General features: G+C 45.8%; 1 protein-coding gene across 22 annotated transcripts in view; it reads left to right on the plus strand.

The window, feature by feature from the left end:
* The first annotated feature begins 182 nt into the window (after nt 1-182).
* Nucleotides 183-27720, plus strand: part of LOC118363428 (neurexin-1a-like) — a 99764-nt gene continuing 72226 nt past the window's right edge. For 19 of the 22 annotated variants that reach the window (XM_052491915.1, XM_052491944.1, XM_052491949.1 and 16 more), the window contains exons 1-2: nt 16887-17112; nt 18065-19405. In XM_052491915.1, the coding sequence (XP_052347875.1) occupies nt 18664-19405 (742 nt within the window). In that variant the 5' untranslated portion in view covers nt 16887-17112; nt 18065-18663. The other 3 variants (XM_052491919.1, XM_052491930.1, XM_052491940.1) reach the window with 3 other exon arrangements.

Here is a 27720-nt window from a genome sequence, read left to right on the forward strand (position 1 = left end):
ATTGCCTATGATCGTAAACTTTCTTGGGTCGTCACTCGTTAACACAGCCACAAAGTCATAAACCCCACCCACTTCTTCAATTTATCTTCTTAAAATCTGATTTAAACACATCTTAACCGTAACCGCACGGATAACCGTATGATTAAACATAACCTTAAATTAAGACCAAAAAGTACATTATTGTTTTCATACATTTTTATAATATCGCCAATTTTTACTTTGTGGCTGTGCTATCTTGTGTAAACCACTTTCTAGGTAATTTTGACAGTATTGCAACACAAGATCTTGCAACACAAGATTATCAATCGTTTAATCGAGTTTAATGCCTACCGAAGATGCCTGCATTATTGGTAAGTAAGCGAAAGGTAAAACCATGATTCGACTTAATTTAAAGCTGCGAATATTTACTTTTTGTAGGACTGACCAAATTCACATAGAAATGTTTTATAGATCTGTCATTCTCATTGAAAGCAAGCCTAAGAAGCTGTAGATCTGTTCTATGTACATTATTTCTATGCTTCCCGCTCTTAAATTTCGTTTTTGCTTCTTATACTTTTGCATCTTTTACAGCTGAAAACACAATATTTTTGGTTATGGAAATGTTTTTCTTTTTACAGGTTTGGATGATTCTCTAGACATGTATTTGTTTTGTCACATAAACAAAAATTAGGGGAACTATTCGAATTTAGCAACCAGGAAATTGAGGAGCAATTTCTGCTGTTGCATCTTTCATGTTTTCTATTTGAAGGAGGTCTCTATTAGCCCCAGCCCTTGATCATATTATTATATTATATTATTATTATTATTATATTATTATTGATCATGACTCTCAGAACCATTACACATAAAAGTCATTGGACGAAGGCAAGTAGCAAAGACATGCGACTATATGCTAAATGGCCCTGTTCATAACTGCTGCCATGCTCTAGTGTATTCACACAAGTAGACAGTGTGAATGAACCCATTCATCACAATACACACCTTTATTAGGGTTCCCAGACGGCCATATTTCCATGTTACAGTGCTTGTTTACAGAAAACATACGGAAGACAGAGTGGACTACCTGTGCTAATTACACCTGTGTGTAAACAGAAGACAGAGGCCACAAACGTGTGTGTTGCCACTGAAAAATACTGTAGGCTGCAACTTTGTTAAAATTGGTTAGATCAGTGTACAGTATGTGTGTATTAGTATGTGTGTATTTTCCATTTGTGAAATTATTTAGATGTGATATGAAAGTAGAGGGATCTATGTTTCTAGAACCGTACCGCAATTGAGAATCGATTCCACGTTTAGATGGAGTATTTGGCAGTTTTGTAGGACTGACCAAATTCACATAGAAATGTTTTATAGAGCCACTTTGCCCTTTAAACAGAGCATGTAAGGTCCTTGGACTAAGGAGTAATACTGGGCTATATTTGCCCATCACTGTGCACAAAGCAATTTCCTTTATCCTATGATTGTCATTTTGAAACACTAATATGGAGTCCTCAAACATCATCCCTTGTTTTCTTTCCAGTGCTCTGATGTCTCATCATGTAAATAAGACTCAGTAACAAATCACACTGTTGTGGGAATTGGGCCTTATATCTGTTTGAAAATCAAGTTATCATAATTGCGCCTTGTCTTGTAAACATGGTAGGGTGTATGAACAAGTTAATTACATTTGAAGATCATCATCACTTTGGGCACAATTACAGTGATTTCGGAAAGTATTTACACTCCTTGACATTTTCCACATTTTGTTACGTTACAGCCTGATTCTAAAATGTATTATTATCATTTTTAACTCTGCAATCTCCACACAATACCCCATAATGATAAAAAACAGAAATACCTTATTTACATAAGTATTCAGACCCTTTGCTATGAGACTCGATATTGATCTCAGGAGCATCCTGTTTCCATGGATCATCCTTGAGATGTTTCTACAACTTGGAGTTCACCTGTGGTAAATTCAATTGATTGGACATCATTTGGAAAGGCACACGCCTGTCTATATAAGGTCCGACAGTTGACACTGCATGTCAGAGCAAAAACCAAGCCATGAGGTCAAAGGAATTGTCCATAGAGCTAGATTGTGTTGACAGGATTGTGTCGAGGCACAGATCTGGGGAAGGGTACCAAAACATTTCTGCAACATTTGAAGGTCCCCAAGAACACAGTGGCCTCCATCATACTTAAATGGACGTATTTTGGAACCACCAAGACTCTTCCTAGAGCTGGCTGCCCGGCCAAACAGCAATTGGGGGAGAAGGGCCTTGGTCAGGGAGGTGACCAAGAACCCGATGGCACTCTGACAGAGCTCTAGAGTTCCTCTGTGGTGATGGGAGAACCTTCCAGAAGGACAACCATCTCTGCAGCAATCCACCAATCAGACCTTTATGGTAGGGTGGCCAGACAGAAGCCACTCCTCAATAAAAGACACATGACAGCCCGCTTGGAGTTTGCCAAAAGGCACCTGAAGACACAGACCATGAGAAACACGATTCTCTGGTCTGATGAAACCAAGATTGAACTCTTTGGCCTGAATGCCAAGCTTCCCATCTGGAGGAAACCTGGCACCATCCCCACGGTGGTGGCAACATCATGCTGTGGGGATGTTGTTTAGGGACTGGGAGACTAGTCAGGATCGAGCGAAAGATGAACGGGCAAAGTACAGATAGATCCTTGATGAAAACCTGCTCCAGAGCGCCCAGGACCTCAGACTGGGGCAAAGGTTCATTTTCCAACAGAACAATGACCCTAATCACACAGCCAAGGCAACGTAGGAGTGGCTTCAGGACTGATTGTCCTTGAGTGGCCCAGCCAGAGCCTGAACTTGAACCCAATTGAACATTTCTGGAGAGACCTGAAAATAGCTGTGCAGCAACACTCCACATCCAACCTGACAGAGCTTGATAGGATCTGCTGAGAATAATAAGGAGAAACTCCCCAAATACAGGTGTGCCAAGCTTGTAGTGTCATACCCAAGAAGATTCGAGGCTGTAATTGTTGCCACAGGTGCTTCAACAAAGTACTGAGTAAATGGTCTGAATACTTATGTAAATGTGATATTTCATTTTTGTTTTTATAAAAACCTGTTTTTTTCATTGTCATTATGGGGTGATGTGTGTAGATTTATGAGGGGAAAAACCTATGATATTTCAGGTTTTTATATATATATATTTACAAACATTTCTAAAAACCTATTTTTGCTTCGTCATGATAGGGTATTGTGTGTAGATTGATGAGGGGGACAAAACTATTTTAGAATCAGGCTGTAACGTAACAAAATGTGGAAAAAGTCAAGGGGTCTAAATACTTTCCGAATGCAGTGTATACTGTTTAAAGGACCACCCATAATGCATTTTGTTATCATACTCATCGCCAAACCCACTGGCTCCAGGTCATCTACAAGACCCTGCTAGGTAAAGTCCCCCCTTATCTCAGCTCGCTGGTCACCGTAACAGCACCCACCTGTAGCACGCACTCCAGGAGGTATATCTCTCTGGTCACCCCCAAAACCAATTCTTCCTTTGGCCGCCTTTCCTTCCAGTTCTCTGCTGCCAATGACTGGAATGAACTACAAAAATCTCTGAAACTGGAAACATTTATCTCCCTCACTAGCTTTAAGTACCAGCGGTCAGAGCAGCTCACAGATTACTGCACCTATAGATAGCCCATCTATAATTTATCCCAAACAGCTACCTCCTCCCTTACTGTATTTATTTATTTATTTTGCTCCTTTGCAACCCATTATTTCTACTTTGCACATTCTTCCACTGCAAATCTACCATTCCAGTGTTTTACTTGCTATACTGTATTTACTTCGCCACCATGGCCTTTTGCTGCCTTTAACTCCCTTATCTCACCTCATTTGCTCTCATTGTATATAGACTTATTTTTCTATTGTATTATTGACTGCATGTTTGTTTATTCCATGTGTAACTCTGTGTTGTTGTTTGTGTCGGACTGCTTTGCTTTATCTTGGCCAGGTCGCAATTGTAAATGAGAACTTGTTCTCAACTTGCCTACCTGGTTAAATAAAGGTGAAAAAATAAATAAATGCAAATAAAGAAAGAAATATTATTTAAAAATAATTTGACCTTTATTTAACTAGGAAATCAATTAAGAATTTGTTCTTATTTACAATGACGGCCTACTTTGGCCAAACCCTAACCCGGACGAATCTGGGCCAATTGTGCGCCGCCCTATGGGACTCCCAATCACGGCCAGTTGTGATACAGCCTGGAATCGAACCAGGGTCTGTAGTGATGCCTCTAGCACTGAGATTCAGTGCCTTCTACGGCTGCGCCGCTTGGGAGCCCCATTTAATATGAATTTAATATAATCATAACATTTAGATTATGTCAGGATTTAAATCAAGTAATCTAAACAATCCCATCCCGGAAAAACACCAAATGTACTGAACAACAATATAAATGCAACATGCAACAATTTCAAAAGAATTTGAGAGAAATAAACTTTTTGTGCATATGGAACATTTCTGGCAACTTTTATTTAATCTCATGAAACATGGGAACTACACTTTACATGTTGCGTTTAATTTTTTTTGTTCCGTACAGATTCCCCTAAAACATGAATATAACATGTGAAGAGCAATGGGATGCCTGGTCCACCAGATGGCAGAGGAGACCTGAGCCCATATCCATGTAGCATCTCAGAAAAAGTCCTAGGAATCCTGAGAAGAACTGGTAAAAGACAACAACAAAAACTCCCAGCTCAGAGTAGGTTTTAGGATGATGTTAAGACACTGCCCAGACAAACTCTGAGCCAGGAGTAAAATCAATTCATGAAAGTTTCTCAGCTGGTAATCACGACAGTTTGAGGTACCGCAAAGGAAAAATAGTTAAGATGCTCGTGGACATTGTTGCAAATGATGGGGAATAACCAATCACAATGAGGCGTCGCCAGCTACGAACACTATAGCAGGCAACCACGGTGGATGTGACTACATCAAATGGTAAAACAATTGATATAATGTTGCCGTAACCAATTCTCATGGTTGTTAAAAGCAGAATTTTGACAATATTACCGTTATCAACACACAGTTGGCATCAAGTCACTTGCCTATAATGTTTCAAACGATGTTGCATACAGTGTTTGAAAGGTCTGTCATTTTCATCAACCACAATCAAAGTTAACAAAAGCCCAAGATGTCTAAATTTGCCCAATTTTAGGGCATTCCCAATTTAGGAATATTTCTTTAACAACGTGATATTGCACTCCAAAGGGATAACTTGAAATAACATAGTTAATTAAATAATCAAAAGAAAAACATTTAATCAGCCTATTTGTTCTAAGTATTTAGAAACATCATGTGAAATAGGCCTCGTGAAATCATTGTCATTGGTACAAGAGATACTGTGATTATTTATGGATTATGTAGAAATATCAAAACATTATTTGAACAACTCCAAAGCAATTGCATGTGGCGCAGGAACCATTGACTCACTGCATTTTTCTGTTATCAAGATACCTGCTGATAACTCTTTAAAGGGTTAGGACAGCTCATGAGGTCTCCTAAATATCTGTCGACTATGACTAAAGAGGCTTCATGCATAGCTTTTATTTTTACCCTTAAGAGTAGGAGTAAAACGTCTCTATTCTCAGCACTGATGACCAATTTTCTACTCGGAGACGCTTTGTGGATACAGGCCCTGGGAAATCTGTATCAATATGGAAAAAGTGCTGCATCAATCTCCCAACCACCCATCTCTTTCTTCCTCTACCTCTCTCCCTTTTCTCTCTCCCGTACTCCCTCCTTCTCTCCTCTCTCTTCCCCTCCCTCGTGTTCATCGTTTTGTGTCAACGGTGCAATTTGAATGAAGGTATGTGAAGGTTATGTGTGTGTGTGTGTGTGTGTGTGTGTGTGTGTGTGTGTGTGTGTGTGTGTGTGTGTGTGTGTGTGTGTGTGTGTGTGTGTGTGTGTGTGTGTGTGTGTGTGTGTGTGTTTCATCACAATTATGTGTGCCTGTCATCCTGCTCTTTTAGATCAAAGGACCACAGTTACCTAGCAACCTGGCGATGGGACGAGAAAGAGTAACATAGATTAGAGACAGATGGAGAGAGGAGGAGGGACTCAGAGGTAGGCAGCGAGACTATCACAATGGTCTCTGGAAGAGAAGAAAGAAGGCTGTGAGTGTCACTAGTTACCACAGCCACAAAGTCATAAACCCCGCCTCTTTCCAAATATGGATCGCTGCAGGCCAATATGGCGATACGACTTATGGGCGAGTGGCTGCGTCGAAAGGAGTGGATGTATGAAAGCGAATCAGCTAATCGGGCAGATTTGTTGGCACTCAAGACCTCTTTTGCGTGGCTGATCGGGCTGCATGACAAGTCAATAAGCGGTGATCAGTGCCCTGGTGTTGTATGGACATGCGTAGTGACCTGATTGTGATGCCCAGTAGGAAGCTTCCTATTCGGTGTCATAGTCACCGGCGGTAATCAAACGCGGACAATTTTTTTCCTTCACATGATTTTATTTCAAATAGGATAGCGATCTACACAAGAAATAACTACTATTGATAACCATCTAGATGTCACCTTTATACATGCACATACAGGCTACTCAATGGGGAAGGCAGGAATGTGAACAGCACCAGGACACAGTGGCCTTAGCTCCTGCTTGACAAGCACTACTGTCCAGCAATGGCATGGGAAGTAGCTACCTTGTGACAGTCACAGTAAGCACACGCATACCACGCATGAAGAAACAGTACACGCATCATCAGTACTTTAAATAAAACATGTTATCGTCAATTTTATAACTGAAAAGGTACAATTATTAGTGAAAAAAATAACAGTGAAATACGACTCTTCCTCTGGCTTAAAAACAGAAGTCCGAAGTCTTGCGGTGTGGTAGCTCAATGTAGGATAGATACATGGTAAGAAATAGAGGAAAAAGCACAGCTCAGTCGAAACTGTCTACCCTATAGCAGAGGACATACCCTATAGCAGAGGACACACCTCACTCCTTTCAACATGCCCACTACCTATCCTTTTGACACACCCTCTCCTTTCAACACGCCACTACCTATCCTTTTGACACACCCTCTCCTTTCAACACGCCCACTACCTATCCTTTTGACACACCCTCTCCTTTCAACACGCCCACTACCTATCCTTTTGACACACCCTCTCCTTTCAACACGCCCACTACCTATCCTTTTGACACACCCTCTCCTTTCAACACGCCCACTACCTATTCTTTTGACACACCCTCTCCTTTCAACACGCCACTACCTAACCCTTGAACAGATAAAGATACAGGTGTGACATACAGAGAGAGAGAGAGAGAGAGACATACAGAGAGAGAGAGAGAGAGAGAGAGAGAGAGAGAGAGAGAGAGAGAGACAGAGAGAGAGAGAGAGAGAGAGAGAGAGAGAGAGAGAGAGAGAGAGAGAGAGTGAGTGTGTGCTTTCAGCCACTTTGTTCGGAACAGATAAAGATAATTAAATGAGTAGCTAAACAGAGTGCTGCTGGCGTCACCATGGTAGCGCTTTGATCTGCTACGTCTCTGTGATAGTATCATCAACTCATCAGCCTACACACACACACACACACACACACACACACACACACACACACACACACACACAGAAAAATAGGGCACTTCTTGTAGATATACACATCTCTTTGGCCCAGACAGCCCTTCTCCCTGAAGTGTGCACTCATTCACTTCCCCTACTCCCTGGAGTGTGCACTCATTCACTTCCCCTTCTCCCTGAAGTGTGCACTCATTCACTTCCCATTCTCCCTGAAGTGTGCACTCATTCACTTCCCCTTCTCCCTGAAGTGTGCACTCATTCACTTCCCCTTCTCCCTGAAGTGTGCACTCATTCACTTCCCCTTCTCCCTGAAGTGTGCACTCATTCACTTCCCCTTCTCCCTGAAGTGTGCACTCATTCACTTCCCCTTCTCCCTGAAGTGTGCACTCATTCACTTCCCCTTCTCCCTGAAGTGTGCACTCATTCACTTCCCCTTCTCCCTGAAGTGTGCACTCATTCACTTCCCCTTCTCCCTGAAGTGTGCACTCATTCACTTCCCCTTCTCCCTGAAGTGTGCACTCGTTCACTTCCCCTTCTCCCTGAAGTGTGCACTCATTCACTTCCCCTTCTCCCTGGAGTGTGCACTCATTCACTTCCCCTTCTCCCTGGAGTGTGCACTCATTCACTTCCCCTTCTCCCTGGAGTGTGCACTCATTCACTTCCCCTTCTCCCTGGAGTGTGCACTCATTCACTTCCCCTTCTCCCTGGAGTGTGCACTCATTCACTTCCCCTTCTCCCTGGAGTGTGCACTCATTCACTTCCCCTTCTCCCTGAAGTGTGCACTCATTCACTTCCCCTTCTCCCTGAAGTGTGCACTCATTCACTTCCCCTTCTCCCTGGAGTGTGCACTCATTCACTTCCCCTTCTCCCTGGAGTGTGCACTCATTCACTTCCCCTTCTCGCTGAAGTGTGCACTCATTCACTTCCCCTTCTCCCTGGAGTGTGCACTCATTCACTTCCCCTTCTCCCTGGAGTGTGCACTCATTCACTTCCCCTTCTCCCTGAAGTGTGCACTCATTCACTTCCCCTTCTCCCTGGAGTGTGCACTCATTCACTTCCACTTCTCCCTGGAGTGTGCACTCATTCACTTCCCCTTCTCCCTGGAGTGTGCACTCATTCACTTCCCCTTCTCCCTGAAGTGTGCACTCATTCACTTCCCCTTCTCCCTGGAGTGTGCACTCATTCACTTCCTTCTCCCTGGAGTGTGCACTCATTCACTTCCCCTTCTCCCTGAAGTGTGCACTCGTTCACTTCCCCTTCTCCCTGAAGTGTGCACTCATTCACTTCCCCTTCTCCCTGGAGTGTGCACTCATTCACTTCCCCTTCTCCCTGGAGTGTGCACTCATTCACTTCCCCTTCTTGCTGAAGTGTGCACTCATTCACTTCCCCTACTCCCTGGAGTGTGCACTCATTCACTTCCCCTTCTCCCTGGAGTGTGCACTCATTCACTTCCCCTTCTTGCTGAAGTGTGCAGTCACTCACTTCCCCTTCTTGCTGATGTGTGCACTCATTCATTTCCCCTTCTTGCTGAGGTGTGCACTCATTCACTTCCCCTTCTCCCTGGAGTGTGCACTCATTCACTTCCCCTTCTCCCTGGAGTGTGCACTCATTCACTTCCCCTTCTTGCTGAAGTGTGCAGTCACTCACTTCCCCTTCTTGCTGATGTGTGCACTCATTCACTTCCCCTTCTTGCTGAAGTGTGCACTCATTCACTTCCCCTTCTCCCTGGAGTGTGCACTCATTCACTTCCCCTTCTCCCTGGAGTGTGCACTCATTCACTTCCCCTTCTTGCTGAAGTGTGCAGTCACTCACTTCCCCTTCTCGCTGAAGTGTGCACTCATTCACTTCCCCTTCTCCCTGGAGTGTGCACTCATTCACTTCCCCTTCTTGCTGAAGTGTGCAGTCATTCACTTCCCTGATGTGTGCACTCATTCACTTCCCCTTCTTGCTGAAGTGTGCACTCATTCACTTCCCCTTCTCCCTGGAGTGTGCACTCATTCACTTCCAATTCTCCCTGAGTGTGCACTCATTCACTTCCCCTTCTCCCTGGAGTGTGTACCATTCACTTCCTTCTAGCTGAAGTGTGCACTCATTCACTTCTCCTTCTCCCTGAGTGTGCACTCATTCACTTCCCCTTCTCCTGAAGTGTGCACTCATTCACTTCCCTTTCCCTGGAGTGTGCACTCATTCTCCCCTTCTTGCTGAAGTGTGCACTCGTTCACTTCCCCTTCTCCCTGAAGTTCACTCATTCACTTCCCTTCTCCCTGAAGTGTGCACTCGTTCACTTCCCCTTCTCCCTGAAGTGTGCACTCATTCACTTCCCCTTCTCCCTGGAGTGTGCACTCATTCACTTCCCCTTCTCCTGGAGTGTGCACTCATTCACTTCCCCTTCTTGCTGAAGTGTGCACTCATTCACTTCCCTACTCCCTGGAGTGTGCACTCATTCACTTCCCCTTCTCCCTGGAGTGTGCACTCATTCACCCCTTCTTGCTGAAGTGTGCAGTCACTCACTTCCCTTCTTGCTGATGTGTGCACTCATTCATTTCCCCTTCTTGCTGAGGTGTGCACTCATTCACTTCCCCTTCTCCCTGGAGTGTGCACTCATTCACTTCCCCTTCTCCCTGGAGTGTGCACTCATTCACTTCCCCTTCTCCCTGGAGTGTGCACTCATTCATTTCCCCTTCTTGCTGAAGTGTGCACTCATTCACTTCCCCTTCTTGCTGAAGTGTGCAGTCACTCACTTCCCCTTCTTGCTGAAGTGTGCACTCATTCACTTCCCCTTCTCCCTGGAGTGTGCACTCATTCACTTCCCCTTCTTGCTGAAGTGTGCACTCATTCACTTCCCCTTCTCCCTGGAGTGTGCACTCATTCACATCCCCTTCTCCCTGGAGTGTGCACTCATTCACTTCCCCTTCTTGCTGAAGTGTGCACTCATTCACTTCCCCTTCTCGCTGAAGTGTGCACTCATTCACTTCCCCTTCTCCCTGGAGTGTGCACTCATTCCTTCTCCCTGAGTGTGCACTCATTCACTTCCCCTTCTCCCTGAAGTGTGCACTCATTCACTTCCCCTTCTCCCTGGAGTGTGCACTCATTCACTTCCAATTCTCCCTGGAGTGTGCACTCATTCACTTCCCCTTCTCCCTGGAGTGTGCACTCATTCACTTCCCCTTCTCCCTGAAGTGTGCACTCATTCACTTCCCCTTCTCCCTGGAGTGTGCACTCATTCACTTCCCCTTCTCCCTGGAGTGTGCACTCATTCACTTCCCCTTCTCCCTGGAGTGTGCACTCATTCACTTCCCCTTCTAGCTGAAGTGTGCACTCATTCACTTCTCCTTCTCCCTGGAGTGTGCACTCATTCACTTCCCCTTCTCGCTGAAGTGTGCACTCATTCACTTCCCCTTCTCCCTGGAGTGTGCACTCATTCACTTCCCCTTCTTGCTGAAGTGTGCACTCGTTCACTTCCCCTTCTCCCTGAAGTGTGCACTCATTCACTTCCCCTTCTCCCTGGAGTGTGCACTCATTCACTTCCCCTTCTTGCTGAAGTGTGCACTCACTCACTTCCCCTTCTTGCTGATGTGTGCACTCATTCATTTCCCCTTCTTGCTGAAGTGTGCACTCATTCACTTCCCCTTCTTGCTGAAGTGTGCACTCATTCACTTCCCCTTCTCCTGAAGTGTGCACTCATTCACTTCCCCTTCTCCCTGAAGTGTGCACTCGTTCACTTCCCCTTCTCCCTGAAGTGTGCACTCATTCACTTCCCCTTCTCCCAGGAGTGTGCACTCATTCACTTCCCCTTCTCCCTGGAGTGTGCACTCATTCACTTCCCCTTCTTGCTGAAGTGTGCACTCATTCACTTCCCCTACTCCCTGGAGTGTGCACTCATTCACTTCCCCTTCTCCCTGGAGTGTGCACTCATTCACTTCCCCTTCTTGCTGAAGTGTGCAGTCACTCACTTCCCCTTCTTGCTGATGTGTGCACTCATTCATTTCCCCTTCTTGCTGAGGTGTGCACTCATTCACTTCCCCTTCTCCCTGGAGTGTGCACTCATTCACTTCCCCTTCTCCCTGGAGTGTGCACTCATTCACTTCCCCTTCTTGCTGAAGTGTGCAGTCACTCACTTCCCCTTCTTGCTGATGTGTGCACTCATTCACTTCCCCTTCTTGCCTGTGCACTCATTCACTTCCCCTTCTTGCTGAAGTGTGCACTCATTCACTTCCCCTTCTCCCTGGAGTGTGCACTCATTCACTTCCCCTTCTCCCTGGAGTGTGCACTCATTCACTTCCCCTTCTTGCTGAAGTGTGCAGTCACTCACTTCCCCTTCTCGCTGAAGTGTGCACTCATTCACTTCCCCTTCTCCCTGGAGTGTGCACTCATTCACTTCCCCTTCTCCCTGGAGTGTGCACTCATTCACTTCCCCTTCTCCCTGGAGTGTGCACTCATTCACTTCCCCTTCTCCCTGAAGTGTGCACTCATTCACTTCCCCTTCTCCCTGGAGTGTGCACTCATTCACTTCCCCTTCTCCCTGGAGTGTGCACTCACTTCCCCTTCTCCCTGGAGTGTGCACTCATTCACTTCCCCTTCTCCCTGGAGTGTGCACTCATTCACTTCCCCTTCTCCCTGGAGTGTGCACTCATTCACTTCCCCTTCTCCCTGGAGTGTGCACTCATGCACTTCCCCTTCTCCCTGGAGTGTGCACTCATGCACTTCCCCTTCTCCCTGGAGTGTGCACTCATTCACTTCCCATTCTCCCTGGAGTGCGCACTCATTCACTTCCCATTCTCCCTGGAGTGTGCACTCATTCACTTCCCCTTCTCCCTGAAGTGCGCACTCATTCACTTCCCCTTCTCCCTGGAGTGTGCACTCATTCACTTCCCCTTCTCCCTGAAGTGTGCACTCATTCACTTCCCCTTCTCCCTGAAGTGTGCACTCATTCACTTCCCCTTCTACCTGGAGTGTGCACTCATTCACTTCCCCTTCTCCCTGGAGTGTGCAATCATTCACTTCCCCTTCTTGCTGAAGTGGCACTCATTCACTTCTCCTTCTCCCTGGAGTGTGCACTCATTCACTTCCCCTTCTTGCCCTTCTCCCCTTCCTGAAGTGTGCATTCATTCACTTCCCCTTCTCCCTGAAGTGTGCACTCGTTCACTTCCCCTTCTCCCTGGAGTGTGCACTCATTCACTTCCCCTTCTCCCTGGAGTGTGCACTCATTCACTTCCCCTTCTCCCTGGAGTGTGCACTCATTCACTTCCCCTTCTCCCTGGAGTGTGCAATTATTGAACTGGTAGAAGAAATATGACTCCATATTAGGGTGGCTACTTGAAGAATCCCAAATATTTTGGTTACTACATAATTCCATGTGTTATTTCATAGTTTTTATGTCTTCACTATTATTCTACAATGTCTAAAATAGTACAAATAAAGAAAAGCCCTTAAATGAGTACGTGTGTCCAAACTTTGGACTGGTTCTGAATATATACCTGTAGGTGGCTCAGTGGCCTGAGGAACTATAACTATCAATCTGTAGCCTTTCCATTAGGACTCACCGATACACAAACAAGTCAATCTGCTCTGCTGTCAGTCTCCATCTGTTGGTCAGGTGATCAATAGTAATGTCTGTAGAAGGTTGTAATGAACAATAGATATATACCTGTGTGTGTGTGTGTTTAATGTTATTTGCTCCTGGAACTTGCAATCATTCTCTAATGTCAGGGCCATATTATCATTATAAATGAGTTCGGTAGAAGAAGGATGACCTCTACCACACACACACCTCTCTCTCTGTCTCTCTCTCTCCCCATCCCTCTGTGACCCATTGAGTCTTTGAGAGTGGGAGTGTCTGTCTGACCCATATAGACCAGAGCACCGCTAAACACCAGGCATTCACACACACACACTAACACACACACAGGAACTCACTGTAACACACACAGGAACTCACTGTAACACACACAGACATTCACTGTAACACACAGACACTCACTGTAACACACACAGACACTCACTGTAACACACACAGACACTCATTGTAACACACACAGACACTCATTGTAACATACACTGACACTCACTGTAACACACAGACACTCACTGTAACACACACAGACACTCATTGTAACACACACTGACATTCACTGTAACACACACAGACACTCATTGTAAACACACACAGACACTCACTGTAACACACACAGACACTCACTGTAACACACACTGACATTCACTGTAACACACACAGACACTCACTGTAACACACACAGACACTCACTGTAACACACAGACACTCACTGTAACACACAGACACTCACCCTAACACACACAGATACACAGACAACAGACACACATTCTAACACACACAGATTCACAGCCTCAAACACACACTCTGTATGCTGACAACTGAAGTTTTATTTTTGGCAGTATTTTCTCTCAGCCGGCAGTTCACATAAACACATATGCACATAGACATACACACACACACACACACACACACACACACACACACACACACACACACACACACACACACACACACACACACACAATAACACATACACGAACAGTGTGCCCTGACCTTCTCTCTGCTGAGTGGGCATAGAGTCAGGGGTTACTTCTCACTGTCAGCCTGTCAGAGAGAAGGAGGCAGGGAGGGAGAGGAAGAGGGGTGGAGGAATGGAAGGAGGGAGCGCCAGGGACAGAGGGGGAGAGGAAGTGGGGAGTAGGGAGAGGAATAGGGGCGGAGGAATGGAAGGAGGGAGCTCCAGGGAGAGAGGGGGAGAGGAAGAGGGGCGGAGGAATGGAAGGAGGGAGCTCCAGGGACAGAGGGGGAGAGGAAGTGGGGAGTAGGGAGAGGAAGAGGGGCGGAGGAATGGAAGGAGGGAGCTCCAGGGAGAGAGGGGTGGAGGAATGGAAGGAGGGAGCTCCAGGGAGAGAGGGGGAGAGGAAGTGGGGAGTAGGGAGAGGAAGAGGGGCGGAGGAATGGAAGGAGGGAGCTCCAGGGAGAGAGGGGGAGAGGAAGAGGGGCGGAGGAATGGAAGGAGGGAGCTCCAGGGACAGAGGGGGAGAGGAAGTGGGGAGTAGGGAGAGGAAGAGGGGCGGAGGAATGGAAGGAGGGAGCTCCAGGGAGAGAGGGGTGGAGGAATGGAAGGAGGGAGCTCCAGGGAGAGAGGGGGAGAGGAAGTGGGGAGTAGGGAGAGGAAGAGGGGCGGAGGAATGGAAGGAGGGAGCTCCAGGGAGAGAGGGGGAGAGGAAGAGGGGCGGAGGAATGGAAGGAGGGAGAGGAAGAGGGGCGGAGGAATGGAAGGAGGGAGCTCCAGGGAGAGAGGGGGAGAGGAAGAGGGGCGGAGGAATGGAAGGAGGGAGCTCCAGGGAGAGAGGGGGAGAGGAAGTGGGGAGTAGGGAGAGGAAGAGGGGCGGAGGAATGGAAGGAGGGAGCTCCAGGGAGAGAGGGGGAGAGGAAGTGGGGAGTAGGGAGAGGAAGAGGGGCGGAGGAATGGAAGGATGGAGCTCCAGGGAGAGAGGGGCGGAGGAATGGAAGGAGGGAGCTCCAGGGAGAGAGGGGGAGAGGAAGAGGGGCGGAGGAATGGAAGGAGGGAGCTCCAGGGAGAGAGGGGGAGAGGAAGTGGGGAGTAGGGAGAGGAAGAGGGGCGGAGGAATGGAAGGAGGGAGCTCCAGGGAGAGAGGGGCGGAGGAATGGAAGGAGGGAGCTCCAGGGAGAGAGGGGCGAAGGAATGGAAGGAGGGAGCTCCAGGGACAGAGGGGCGGAGGAATGGAAGGAGGGAGCTCCAGGGAGAGAGGGGGAGAGGAATGGAAGGAGGGAGCTCCAGGGAGAGAGGGGGAGAGGAATGGAAGGAGGGAGCTCCAGGGAGAGAGGGGCGAAGGAATGGAAGGAGGGAGTTCCAGGGAGAGAGGGGCGGAGGAATGGAAGGAGGGAGCTCCAGGGAGAGGGGAGGGGAATGGAAGGAATCCAGGGGAAGGGGCGGAGGCTGGAAGGAGGGACAGGGAGAGGGGCGGAGGAATGGAAGGAGGGAGCTCCAGGGAGAGAGGGGAGAGGAATGGAAGGAGGGAGCTCCAGGGAGAGAGGGGGAGAGGAATGGAAGGAGGGAGCTCCAGGGAGAGAGGGGGAGAGGAATGGAAGGAGGGAGCTCCAGGGAGAGAGGGGGAGAGGAATGGAAGGAGGGAGCTCCAGGGAGAGAGGGGGAGAGGAATGGAAGGAGGGAGCTCCAGGGAGAGAGGCGGAAGAGAGGTAGACAATATCGGGAGTCTATAAAAGGCTGTGGCCACATAGACATTTCATTACCCGTCAAAACAGCCTTTCCACTTCCTGGCCCACTAGTTCACCAGGAATTCTCATATCAAAATGGCTGCAGGGCAATGGTGTGAATACAGCATGAATAGGAACACAATTGAATGTTTGTGTGCAGCTGTGCATGCAGCAGCAGGCTCCAGAGCAGCCTGATCACTATAAATAGACTTCCTAGTGATCAGGTCAATGTAGGATCTAAAACAAACTGCTGTTCAGAGTCAGAACGGTTGTTTAGACCACCAAGCTGTGAGAAAATGAGTCTTGCTTTTAATTATTTTAATTTTAAGTGTTCCCCAAACCACAGCCATCACCTTAACCACTCGAAATTAATCTCTAAACTGTTAACCTTTGAGTTGTTTGTATTTCAACCCTGTAACCACGGCGGGAATGTATGCGTCAACTATTGACGTTCATCCATATGTCGAATTTCTAAGGGGAACTTTGAGATCTTGCTGCTCCAGAGAGTGGGCAGCAGATGTGGTATGGTACCCAGAGAGACCGTTCTGACGGACAGGATTCAGCTGGGGATTCCCCCTCTGGAACAGATGCACAGCCCAGGAAATACACACCTCTCACGGTGTCCATATGGAGATCAAGTTTAAGATTGGGAGAGAAAGAAGCCAGAGAGATAATTGATGGCAGAAGCAGAGGGGGGATCGCTGCTGGAGCATGATGTAGAAACACGGTTGTCGTTTTTCTCCCACGGTTTTCCATTTCGAACCATGGATGTTCTCCCGGTTCAGACTTCTCGCTGTAATAATCAATGATTAATTCATGATTAACCATTAATCACCTTGGAATATTTGCAATTATTTTATCATCACACCGACAGTCATTATCATAGCGAAGGGTAATGACTCGGAAGTTCCCGCCGTATTCGGTCCTCTCCGTTAATCGTGTTTCAGACAGTGAGCGCGCTGTCCAAGGTGCCGCAGCAGAGCGGCCCCGCCCATCCTCTCCTCCTTTTCTCACCCTCCATTAGCCACGTGACGCACGGAGCAGCAGACTGCACCTTCTCCTCCAGGGTAAAGAGAGAGAGCGAGTGAGTGAGTAAGAGATGCGTTTGCTACCACCGGGCTGTTTGATCGAGAAGTGGCTGCGATTGTTCTGGTTTCGGTAGGGCTATCAAACGGGTATTTGCCAATGAAAGGTTTGGTTGCTGTCATGTCCTCTCACAACGTGGTGATTGTTATCAGATGAAATTGAGAAAATCGATGAGTAGCCACAGTAAAAACGACCAGAAGATGTGTGTGTAAGGTAGGATGGGACATTTTTATCTCGGTGTGTGCATTATACTAGAGCTTTGGTTTAGTCTATATATAGCCTACCTATTTAATTGTAATAGCCTAATAAGGCATTTTTCTCCGGCCTGTGTTTTCAGTATATTGATTCTCACGCGCAGGTGGGGTAGATGGAAACCCGGTGTAACTGGGAGCTCGAGCTCACAAGAGGAGATGAATAGCACACGCACACACACATTGATACAGTTTTTTAGAAGAGGAAGAAGAATGGCCGCAGATCGACAATCGATATTTAAATCGCTCTCATTTTACCGAGTCTATCAATACTGTGATTTGGAACCCTAATGTCAACCACGTTAACGTAGTTCATGGTCAGGCGCAGGAGAGGCGAGCGTGTGTAAACTGCCTTCTCCTATGGTGTGAAAAGGGGGTTCATTCGATAAATGAGGCGCATTTGAGTCATCCTCCGCATCGCACGATTAACTTATTTGTTGCGCTTCGAAAGCACTTGCTGAGGCACGAAGTGTTCATATTGGAGTGTTAAAATATTTTGCCTTTTTGGAGGTGTTTGGTTTCAGTGTTGTTAAACGTTCAAAACGTTTGTAGATAGAAATGCAATAAGTAGAACTGAAATAAGTGCCTGTTTTACTTGACTGACAATAATATATATTCTACACAACACATGACATGCATCTGGATATTCTGTAACTAACTTATTCCTGAAAAGACCCACTGGTATATTACACGGTGGTAGTGGGTGGTATGAGACTGTCTGGGAAGACTGTGTGTGTGTGTGTGTGTGTGTGTGTGTGTGTGTGTGTGTGTGTGTGTGTGTGTGTGTGTGTGTGTGTGTGTGTGTGTGTGTGTGTGTGTGTGTGTGTGTGTGTGTGTGTGTGTGTGTGTGTGTGTGTGTGTGCACGTGCAGTGTATCTGACCCAGGCTGATAATGCTGTCCCTTCCCTCTGTAGGTCACTGGAAAGAAAAGAGCGATGACACGGCTGTGAGGGACATACATTCACAGCGCTGAACCCACGACCCCGCTGAGAGAGAGAACCTCGGGGGAGATGCTCCGTCTGCTGACGGTGTGTGGCGGTGTATTCTCTCTCTCTGAGGGGAACAGGAACTAACGAAGGCACCGATATGGATCCCATGCTGCACTCGTCATTTCTCTAACACACACACACACCATTGAAGGAAGACGAGGGAGGAGGAAGGAGGAGACACAGACTAGCAGATAGACTATAGAAGACTAGAACTAGAAACACAGAGCTCTAGCACCACGTGACTGGCAGTCAGAGGAACCGTCTATGGAGGGTGTAAGGTGCTAGGAAGGACCCCAAGAAGACTGTTGGTTGCTACGAAGTCCCCCAAGAAGACTGTAGGTTGCTACGAAGGCCCCCAAGAAGACTGTAGGGTGCTAGGAACGGCTCTAAAAAGACTGTAGGGTGCTAGGAACAGCTCTAAGAAGACTTTAGGGTGCTAGGAATGGTGTTCGCACCATGAGCTGTAGAGTAGGTTGTGCTGCCCAGCTCTAGCCTGCGTGTGTGTGTGTGTGTGCGGTGTGTGTATGTGTGTGCGCGTGTGTGTGATGGCGGTGTGTGTGGGGGCCGCGGCCCCCCTGCTATGTGTCTGGCTGTGCCTCTGTAGCCTTGGGGGATCCAGAGGGGAGGTGCTAGAGTTTGGAGGGGTTTCGGGACAGTGGGGGCGGTTCCCGGTGTGGAACGCGTGCTGCGAGAGCATTCTGTCGTTCAGCGTTAGAACTCACAGCGCGGACGGGCTGCTGCTTTACCTTGACGACGAAGGATTCTGCGACTTCTTGGAACTCTTGTTGCTACATGGAAAACTCCGCCTACGATTCTCCATCTTCTGTGCCGAGCCAGCCGAGGTGAGTTCCGGGGTTGCCGTGAGCGACGGCCACTGGCATGCCGTGCGTGTGAAACGGGACTGGAGGAACACAAGCCTTGAGGTGGATGGAAAGATGGAGGGATGGGCGGAGGTGAAGAGCAAACGGAAAGACATGACCGTTTTTAGCCACACGTTTATGGGCGGGGTTTCCCCAGAGCTCCATGCCTCTCCGCTCCGCCTCACTTCCCCTGGTGTAAGAGACCACGCCTCTTTTGCTGGCTGGCTCGCTGGGGTCACCGTCAACGGATCGGTGGCCGTTCTGGAAGGATCGGAGGGTGTTACCGTGGGAGACGGGTGTGGGCCAGCCCACGAGTGTCAGAACGGAGGGGTGTGTTCTGTTGTCGAGATGAGGGCCGTCTGCGACTGTACCAACACCGGCTACAAAGGCAACGACTGCAGCGAAGGTAAGGCCTTACCCAAACCCTACCTTGTAACATTGTGATGTCATCTCGCACACATACACTATATATACAAAAGTATGTGGGCACCCCTTCAAAAGAGTGTATTCAGCCCCACCCGTTGCTAACAGGTATATCAAATTGTGCATACAGCAATGCAATCTCCATAGACAAACATTGGCAGTAGAATGGCCTTACTGAAGAGTTCAGTGACTTTCAACGTGGTACTGTCATAGGACGCCCACCTTTCCAACAAGTCCGTTGCTCACTGCTAAAGCTGCCCCGTTCCACTGTAAAGTCATTTTATTGGGAAGTAGAAATGTCTAGGAGCAAAAACAACTCAGCCGCGAAGTTGTAGGCCAACTCTCACTACCGAGTTCCAAACTGCCTCTGGAAGCAACGTCAGCACAATAACGTTTTTTCGGGAGCCATTTCATGTCAAGCCAAAGATCACCCTGCACAATGCCAAGCATCGGCTGGAGTGGTGTAAAGCTTGTCGCCATTGGACTCGTTGCCATTGGAGTAAGTAGAAACGCGTTCTCTGGAGGGATGAATCACACTTCACCATCTGTCAGTCCAGCGGAGGAATCTGGGTTTTGCAGATGCCAGGAGAACGCTACCTGCCCAATGCATAGTGCCAACTGTAAAGTTTGGTGTAGGAGGAATAATGGTCTGGGGCTGTTTTTCATGGTTAGGGCTAGGCCCCTTAGTTCCAGTAAAGGGAAATCTTAACGCTACAGGATACAATGACCCTCTAGACAAATCTTTGCTTCCAACTTTGTGATAACAGTTTGGGGAAGGCCCTTTCCTGTTTCAGCCTGACAACTTTATTTTATTTTACTTTTATTTAACTAGGCAAGTCAGTTAAGAACAAATTATTATTTTCAATGACGGCCTAGGAGCAGTGGGTTAACTGCCTGTTCAGGGGCAGAACGACAGATTTGTACCTTGTTAAGCTCAGGGGTTTGAACTTGCAACCTTCCGGTTACTAGTCCAACGCTCTAACCACTAGGCTACCCTGCCACAATGCCCCTGTGCACAAAGCGAGTTCCAAACAGAAATGGTTTGTCGGACATCGGTGTGGAAGAAGATGACAGGCCTACACAGAGCCCTGACCTCAACCCCATCGAACACCTTTAGGATGAATTGGAACGCCGACTGCGAGACAGGCCTAATCGCCCAACATCAGTGCCCGACCACACTAATGCTCTTGTGGCGGAATGGAAGCAAATCCCCACAGCAATTTTCCAACATCTAGTGGAAAGCCTTCCCAGGACAGTGGAGGTTGTTCTAGCAGGACAAACTCCAACTCCATGATTTTGGAATGAGATGTTTGATGAGCAGGTGTCCACACACCCATACAGTGCCTTCAGAAAGTATTCACACCCCTTGACTTTTTTCACATTTTGTTTTGTTACAGCCTGAATTTAAATGTGATTCAATTGAGATTGTTTTATCACTGGCCTACACACGATGGCCCATAACGCCAAAGTGGAATTATGTTTTTCTAAATTTGACAAATTTAATAAAATGAAAAATTCAAATGTCTTGAGTCAATAAGTATTCAACCCCTTTATTATGACAAATTTGTAAGTAAAAATGTGCTTAACAAGTCACATAATAAGTTGCATGGACTCACTGTGTCGACCCTCGTCAAGCACCAGGTGCGCCATCAGCTCGACATTGTCATTACGATGCTTGTGATTAGCATCGTTCTCATCGGATATGTAATCAGGCATGGGAAACAAGTCTGTGGGGTAAAGGCCTCATCTTCTGTGGTCAGTAATGGCATAGTGAGTACAGCATCAACCGTTTTGCCACAAAGTTTCTTAACACAAGCAATGATAAGTAGAGTACAAAATGAAGGATTACTAGGTCATAGATGAGCCAATGGAAAACTGTTGAGAGTTTCAATCCCGGATAAAGGGTCCCAATCAGGGGAGAGTTTTCCTATGTGACACTTCGTTTAAGTGTCACGTGGGACATCGTTAAATGCATCTTTTGGTAACGAATGCAGCCGTGCTGGAGTGGGATGGGCAGTTCGTGCCACACTGACAAGTCTCTTGGAGTAGTATGCAACAGGCTCTTGTTTCCCAACGTGATTCTGTGTAAGGACAAATGACATAACCATTTTTCTCACTCACAAATAAATGAAATGGTCTAAAGTGGTCCAGCAGTCCTAAACAAGGGGTTATTCATTGTTTAAGTTTCTCAAGTGCCTTCATATCCTCTGCTGTCCACTGTATCTTGTCATTCATCACCATGTTGTGACCATGAATGAGATCAGAAAGTGGTTGAAGTCATTTCAGCATAATGAGGTAGCCAGGCTCTGCAAATAGTCTGCCATTCCTGTAAGTGTCAACATGTGAATAACTGTTCAAACAGTTCATCATTATGCAATCATTCATTCACAATCATTCATTCACAATCATTCATTCACAATCATTCATTCACAATCACACAATCATTCATTCACAATCATTCATTCACAATCACACAATCATTCATTCACAATCATTCATTCACAATCACACAATCATTCATTCACAATCATTCATTCACAATCATTCATTCACAATCACACAATCATTCATTCACAATCATTCATTCACAATCACACAATCATTCATTCACAATCATTCATTCACAATCATTCATTCATTCACAATCACACAATCATTCATTCACAATCATTCATTCACAATCACACAATCATTCATTCACAATCACACAATCATTCATTCACAATCATTCATTCACAATCATTCTGTTATTGTGTGCGTCCACACATTCATTAATGGAGTACCTTTTTCCTTATTTGCTTTAGTTCTTTAATGTTATCTACATTTCTTAACAGCAGTCAACTCTCAAATCAGTCAGTTAACTATTGCCAGCCTATTTTGAATGACATTTGGTTCACTTAAATTCAATTCCAAGGATCAGTCAACTCAATTCTCACTATTTAAAGGTGCAGGTATTCTTATTATCATTACATAAAAACCAGGAATCAGTCACATCAAGAACATGCTTTACACAGGCCTTCTCTACACCAGGCTCAGAGCATTCACTTTTCCGCCGTAGAATTCTAATGTCTTCACCGGTAGTGCTGTGAAAGCAAAGGTTAAGGGTTACAACACTGCTACAACTCGCAGGCAGACAGGAAATGGAATTGTTGGACATCAGCCATAACTCCTTCGATGTGTGGCTTAGTAATAATATTGTAAAACTACCGGTCCCTCAGTGCATTTCAAACACAGATTAAACCACAAAGACCCGGGAGGTTTTTCCAATGCCTTGCAAAGAAGATGGGTAACAAAAAAATGAACATTGAATATCCCTTTGGGCATGGTGAAGTATTAATTACACTATGGATGGTGTATTAATACACCCAGTCACTACAAAGATACAGGTTTCCTTCCTAACTCAGTTGCCAGAGAGGAAGGAAACCACTCAGGCATTTCACCATGAGTCCAATGGGACTTTAAAACAGTTACAGAGTTTAGAGACTGGGATTGGAGAAAACTGAGGATGGATTGACAACATTGTAGTTACTCAACAATGCTAACCTAATTGACAGAGTGAAAATAAGGAAGCATGTACAAAAAAAACATATTCCAAAACATGCATCCTTTTTGTAACAAGTCATTAAAGTAATACTGTATAAAAAAATGTGGCAAAGCAATACATTTTTTGTTCTGAATACAAAGTGTTGTTTTTGGGGCAAATCCAATACAAACACCTTACTGAGTACCACTCTCCATATTCTCAAGCAAAGTGGTGACTGCATCATGTTATGGGTATTTTAATTTTTTTAGTGCTTAGAACACTGCACCACTCTGGAATAATTATAAAGGACTGGGTCGTTTTTCAGGATACATTTTTTTAAGCTAAGTACAGGCAAAATCCTAGAGGAAAACCTGTTTTGTTCTACTTTCCACCAGACACTGGGAGATGAATTCACTATTCAGCAAGACAATAATCTAAAACACAATGCCAAATATACACTGGAGTTGCTTACCAAGAAGACAGTGAATGTTACTGAGTGGCCTAGTTAAAGTTTTGACTTAAATCTGCTTGAAAATCTATGGCAAGACCTGAAGATGGCTGTCTAACAATGACCAACAACCAATTTGAGCTTGAAGAATTTTGAAAATAATAATGGGCAAATGTTGTACAATCCAGGTGTGGAAAGCTCTACCCAGAAAGACTTTCAGCTATTATTGCTGCCAAAGGTGATTGTAACATTTATTGACTCAGGGGATTGAATAATTACGTAATCAAGATATACTAGTGTTTTATTTTTCCTAAATGTTTTACAAATGTTTTAGTTAATCTACCACTTTGACATTACAGAGTATTTTGTGTAAATCATTGACAGAAAATTTTTATGAAATCCATTTTAATCCCACTTTGTAACACAACAAAATGTGGAAAAAGTCAAGGGATGTGAATACTTTCTGAAAGCACTGTATCTCTAATATGACTGTTACACCATCCATTCTCCCTTTCCTATACAGTATTGTTTGTCTCTCTGACTGGGTAAGCAACTTGTCTTGTTCCTAGATCCTAGTGGTGATCAACTCCGTGGTTATCAGTAGATCCTAGTGGTGATCAGTAGATCCTAGTGGTGATCAGTAGATCATAGTGGTGATCAGCAGATCCGAGTTGTGATCAACTCTCTGGTGATCAGTTGACCCTGGTTGTGATCAACTCTGTGGTGATTAGTAGATCCTAGTGGTGATGAATAGATCCTAGTGGTGATCAATAGATTCTAGTGGTGATCAGTAGATCCTATAGGTGGTGATCAGTAGATCCTAGTGGTGATCAATAGATCCTAGTGATGATCAATAGATCCTAGTGGTGATCAATAGATCACAGTGGTGATCAGTAGATCCTATAGGTGGTGATCAGTAGATCCTATAGGTGGTGATCAGTAGATCCTAGTGGTGATCAGTAGATCCTAGTTGTGATCAACTCTGTGGTGATCAGTAGATCCTAGTGGTGATCCTAGTGGTGATCAATTGATCCTATGGGTGGTGATCAGTAGATCCTAGTGGTGATCAATAGATCCTAGTGGTGATTAATAGATCCTAGTGGTGATGAATAGATCATATTGGTGATCAGTAGATCCTATTGGTGATCAGTAGATCCTGTAGGTGGTGATCAATAGATAGTATAGGTGGTGATCAGTAGATCCCAGTGGTCAGTAGATCCTAGTGGTGATCAGTAGATCCTATAGGTGGTGATCAGTAGATCCTAGTGGTGATCAGTAGATCCTAGTGGTGATCAGTAGATCCTATGGGTGGTGATCAATAGATCCTATAGGTGGTGATCAGTATATCCTAGGGGTGATCAGTCGATCCTAGTGGTGATCAATAGATCCTGTAGGTGGTGACCAGTAGATCCCAGTGGTCATCAGTAGATCCTAGTGGTGATCAGTCGATCCTAGTGGTGATCAGTCGATCCTAGTGGTGATCAGCAGATCCGAGTTGTGATCAACTCTCTGGTGATCAGTAGACTCTAGTTGTGATCAACTCTGTGGTGATCAGTAGATCCTAGTGGTGATCAATAGATCCTATAGGTGGTGATCAGTAGATCCCAGTGGTCATCAGTATATCCTAGGGGTGATCAGTCGATCCTAGTGGTGATCAATAGATCCTGTAGGTGGTGATCAGTAGATCCCAGTGGTCATCAGTATATCCTAGTGGTGATCAGTCGATCCTAGTGGTGATCAGTAGATCATAGTGGTGATCAGCAGATCCGAGTTGTGATCAACTCTCTGGTGATCAGTAGACTCTAGTTGTGATCAACTCTGTGGTGATCAGTAGATCCTAGTGGTGATCAATAGATCCTGTAGGTGGTGATCAATAGATCCTGTAGGTGGTGATCAGTAGATCCCAGTGGTCATCAGTATATCCTAGGGGGGATCAGTCTATCCTTGTGGTGATCAGTAGATCATAGTGGTGATCAATAGATCCTGTAGGTAGTGATCAGTATATCCTAGTGGTGATCAGTCGATCCTAGTGGTGATCAATAGATCCTGTAGGTGGTGATCAGTAGATCCCGGTGGTCATCAGTATATCCTAGTGGTGATCAGTCGATCCTAGTGGTGATCAATAGATCATAGTGGATATCAATAGATCCTGTAGGTGGTGATCAGTAGATCCCAGTGGTCATCAGTATATCCTAGTGGTGATCAGTTGATCCTAGTGGTGATCAGTAGATCATAGTGGTGATCAATAGATCCTGTAGGTGGTGATCAGTAGATCCCAGTGGTCATCAGTATATCCTAGTGGTGATCAGTCGATCCTAGTGGTGATCAATAGATCCTGTAGGTGGTGATCAGTAGATCCCAGTGGTCATCAGTATATCCTAGTGGTGATCAGTAGATCCTAGTGGTGATCAGTAGATCCTAGTTGTGATCAACTCTGTGGTGATCAGTAGATCCTAGTGGTGATCAATAGATCCTAGTGGTGATTAATAGATCCTAGGGGCGAAAAATAGATCATAGTGGTGATCAGTAGATCCTAGTGGTAATCATTAGATCCTGTAGGTGGTGATCAATAGATCCCAGTGGTCATCAGTATATCCTAGGGGTGATCAGTCAATCCTAGTGGTGATCAGTAGATCATAGTGGTGATCAATAGATCCTGTAGGTGGTGATCAGTAGATCCCAGTGGTCATCAGTATATCCTAGTGGTGATCAGTCGATCCTAGTGGTGATCAGTATATCCTAGGGGTGATCAGTCGATCCTAGTGGTGATCAATAGATCCTGTAGGTGGTGACCAGTAGATCCCAGTGGTCATCAGTAGATCCTAGTGGTGATCAGTCGATCCTAGTGGTGATCAGTCGATCCTAGTGGTGATCAATAGATCATAGTGGTGATCAATAGATCCTGTAGGTGGTGATCAGTAGATCCCAGTGGTCATCAGTATATCCTAGTGGTGATCAGTCGATCCTAGTGGTGATCAGTAGATCATAGTGGTGATCAATATATCCTGTAGGTGGTGATCAGTAGATCCCAGTGGTCATCAGTATATCCTAGTGGTGATCAGTTGATCCTAGTGGTGATCAGTAGATCATAGTGGTGATCAATAGATCCTGTAGGTGGTGATCAGTAGATCCCAGTGGTCATCAGTATATCCTAGGGGGATCAGTCGATCCTTGTGGTGATCAGTAGATCATAGTGGTGATCAATAGATCCTGTAGGTAGTGATCAGTATATCCTAGTGGTGATCAGTCGATCCTAGTGGTGATCAGTGGATCATAGTGGTGATCAATATATCCTGTAGGTGGTGATCAGTAGATCCCGGTGGTCATCAGTATATCCTAGTGGTGATCAGTCGATCCTAGTGGTGATCAATAGATCATAGTGGATATCAATAGATCCTGTAGGTGGTGATCAGTAGATCCCAGTGGTCATCAGTATATCCTAGTGGTGATCAGTCGATCCTAGTGGTGATCAATAGATCCTGTAGGTGGTGATCAGTAGATCCCAGTGGTCATCAGTATATCCTAGTGGTGATCAGTATATCCTAGTGGTGATCAGTAGATCCTAGTGGTAATCATTAGATCCTGTAGGTGGTGATCAATAGATACTATAGGTGGTGATCAGTAGATCCCAGTGGTGATCAGTAGATCCTATAGGTGGTGATCAATAGATCCTAGTGGTGATCAATAGATCCTAGTGGTGATCAGTAGATCCTTTAGGTGGTGATCAGTAGATCCCAGTGGTCATCAGTATATCCTAGGGGTGATCAGTCAATCCTAGTGGTGATCAGTAGATCATAGTGGTGATCAATAGATCCTGTAGGTGGTGATCAGTAGATCCCAGTGGTCATCAGTATATCCTAGTGGTGATCAGTCGATCCTAGTGGTGATCAGTATATCCTAGTGGTGATCAGTCGATCCTAGTGGTGATCAATAGATCATAGTGGTGATCAATAGATCCTGTAGGTGGTGATCAGTAGATCCCAGTGGTCATCAGTATATCCTAGTGGTGATCAGTCGATCCTAGTGGTGATCAGTAGATCATAGTGGTGATCAATAGATCCTGTAGGTGGTGATCAGTAGATCCCAGTGGTCATCAGTATATCCTAGTGGTGATCAGTCGATCCTAGTGGTGATCAGTAGATCATAGTGGTGATCAATAGATCCTGTAGGTGGTGATCAGTAGATCCCAGTGGTCATCAGTATATCCTAGTGGTGATCAGTAGATCCTAGTAGTCATCAGTAGATTCCAGTGGTGGTGAGTTACGTTCAGAACCAAGCCTGTTTTATGTTGTTCAGCAGCTACCAACCTGTTGCTTTGTGTGTGTGT

Source organism: Oncorhynchus keta, chromosome 3 (assembly GCF_023373465.1).
Source record: "Oncorhynchus keta strain PuntledgeMale-10-30-2019 chromosome 3, Oket_V2, whole genome shotgun sequence".
Lineage (NCBI taxonomy): Eukaryota > Metazoa > Chordata > Actinopteri > Salmoniformes > Salmonidae > Oncorhynchus > Oncorhynchus keta.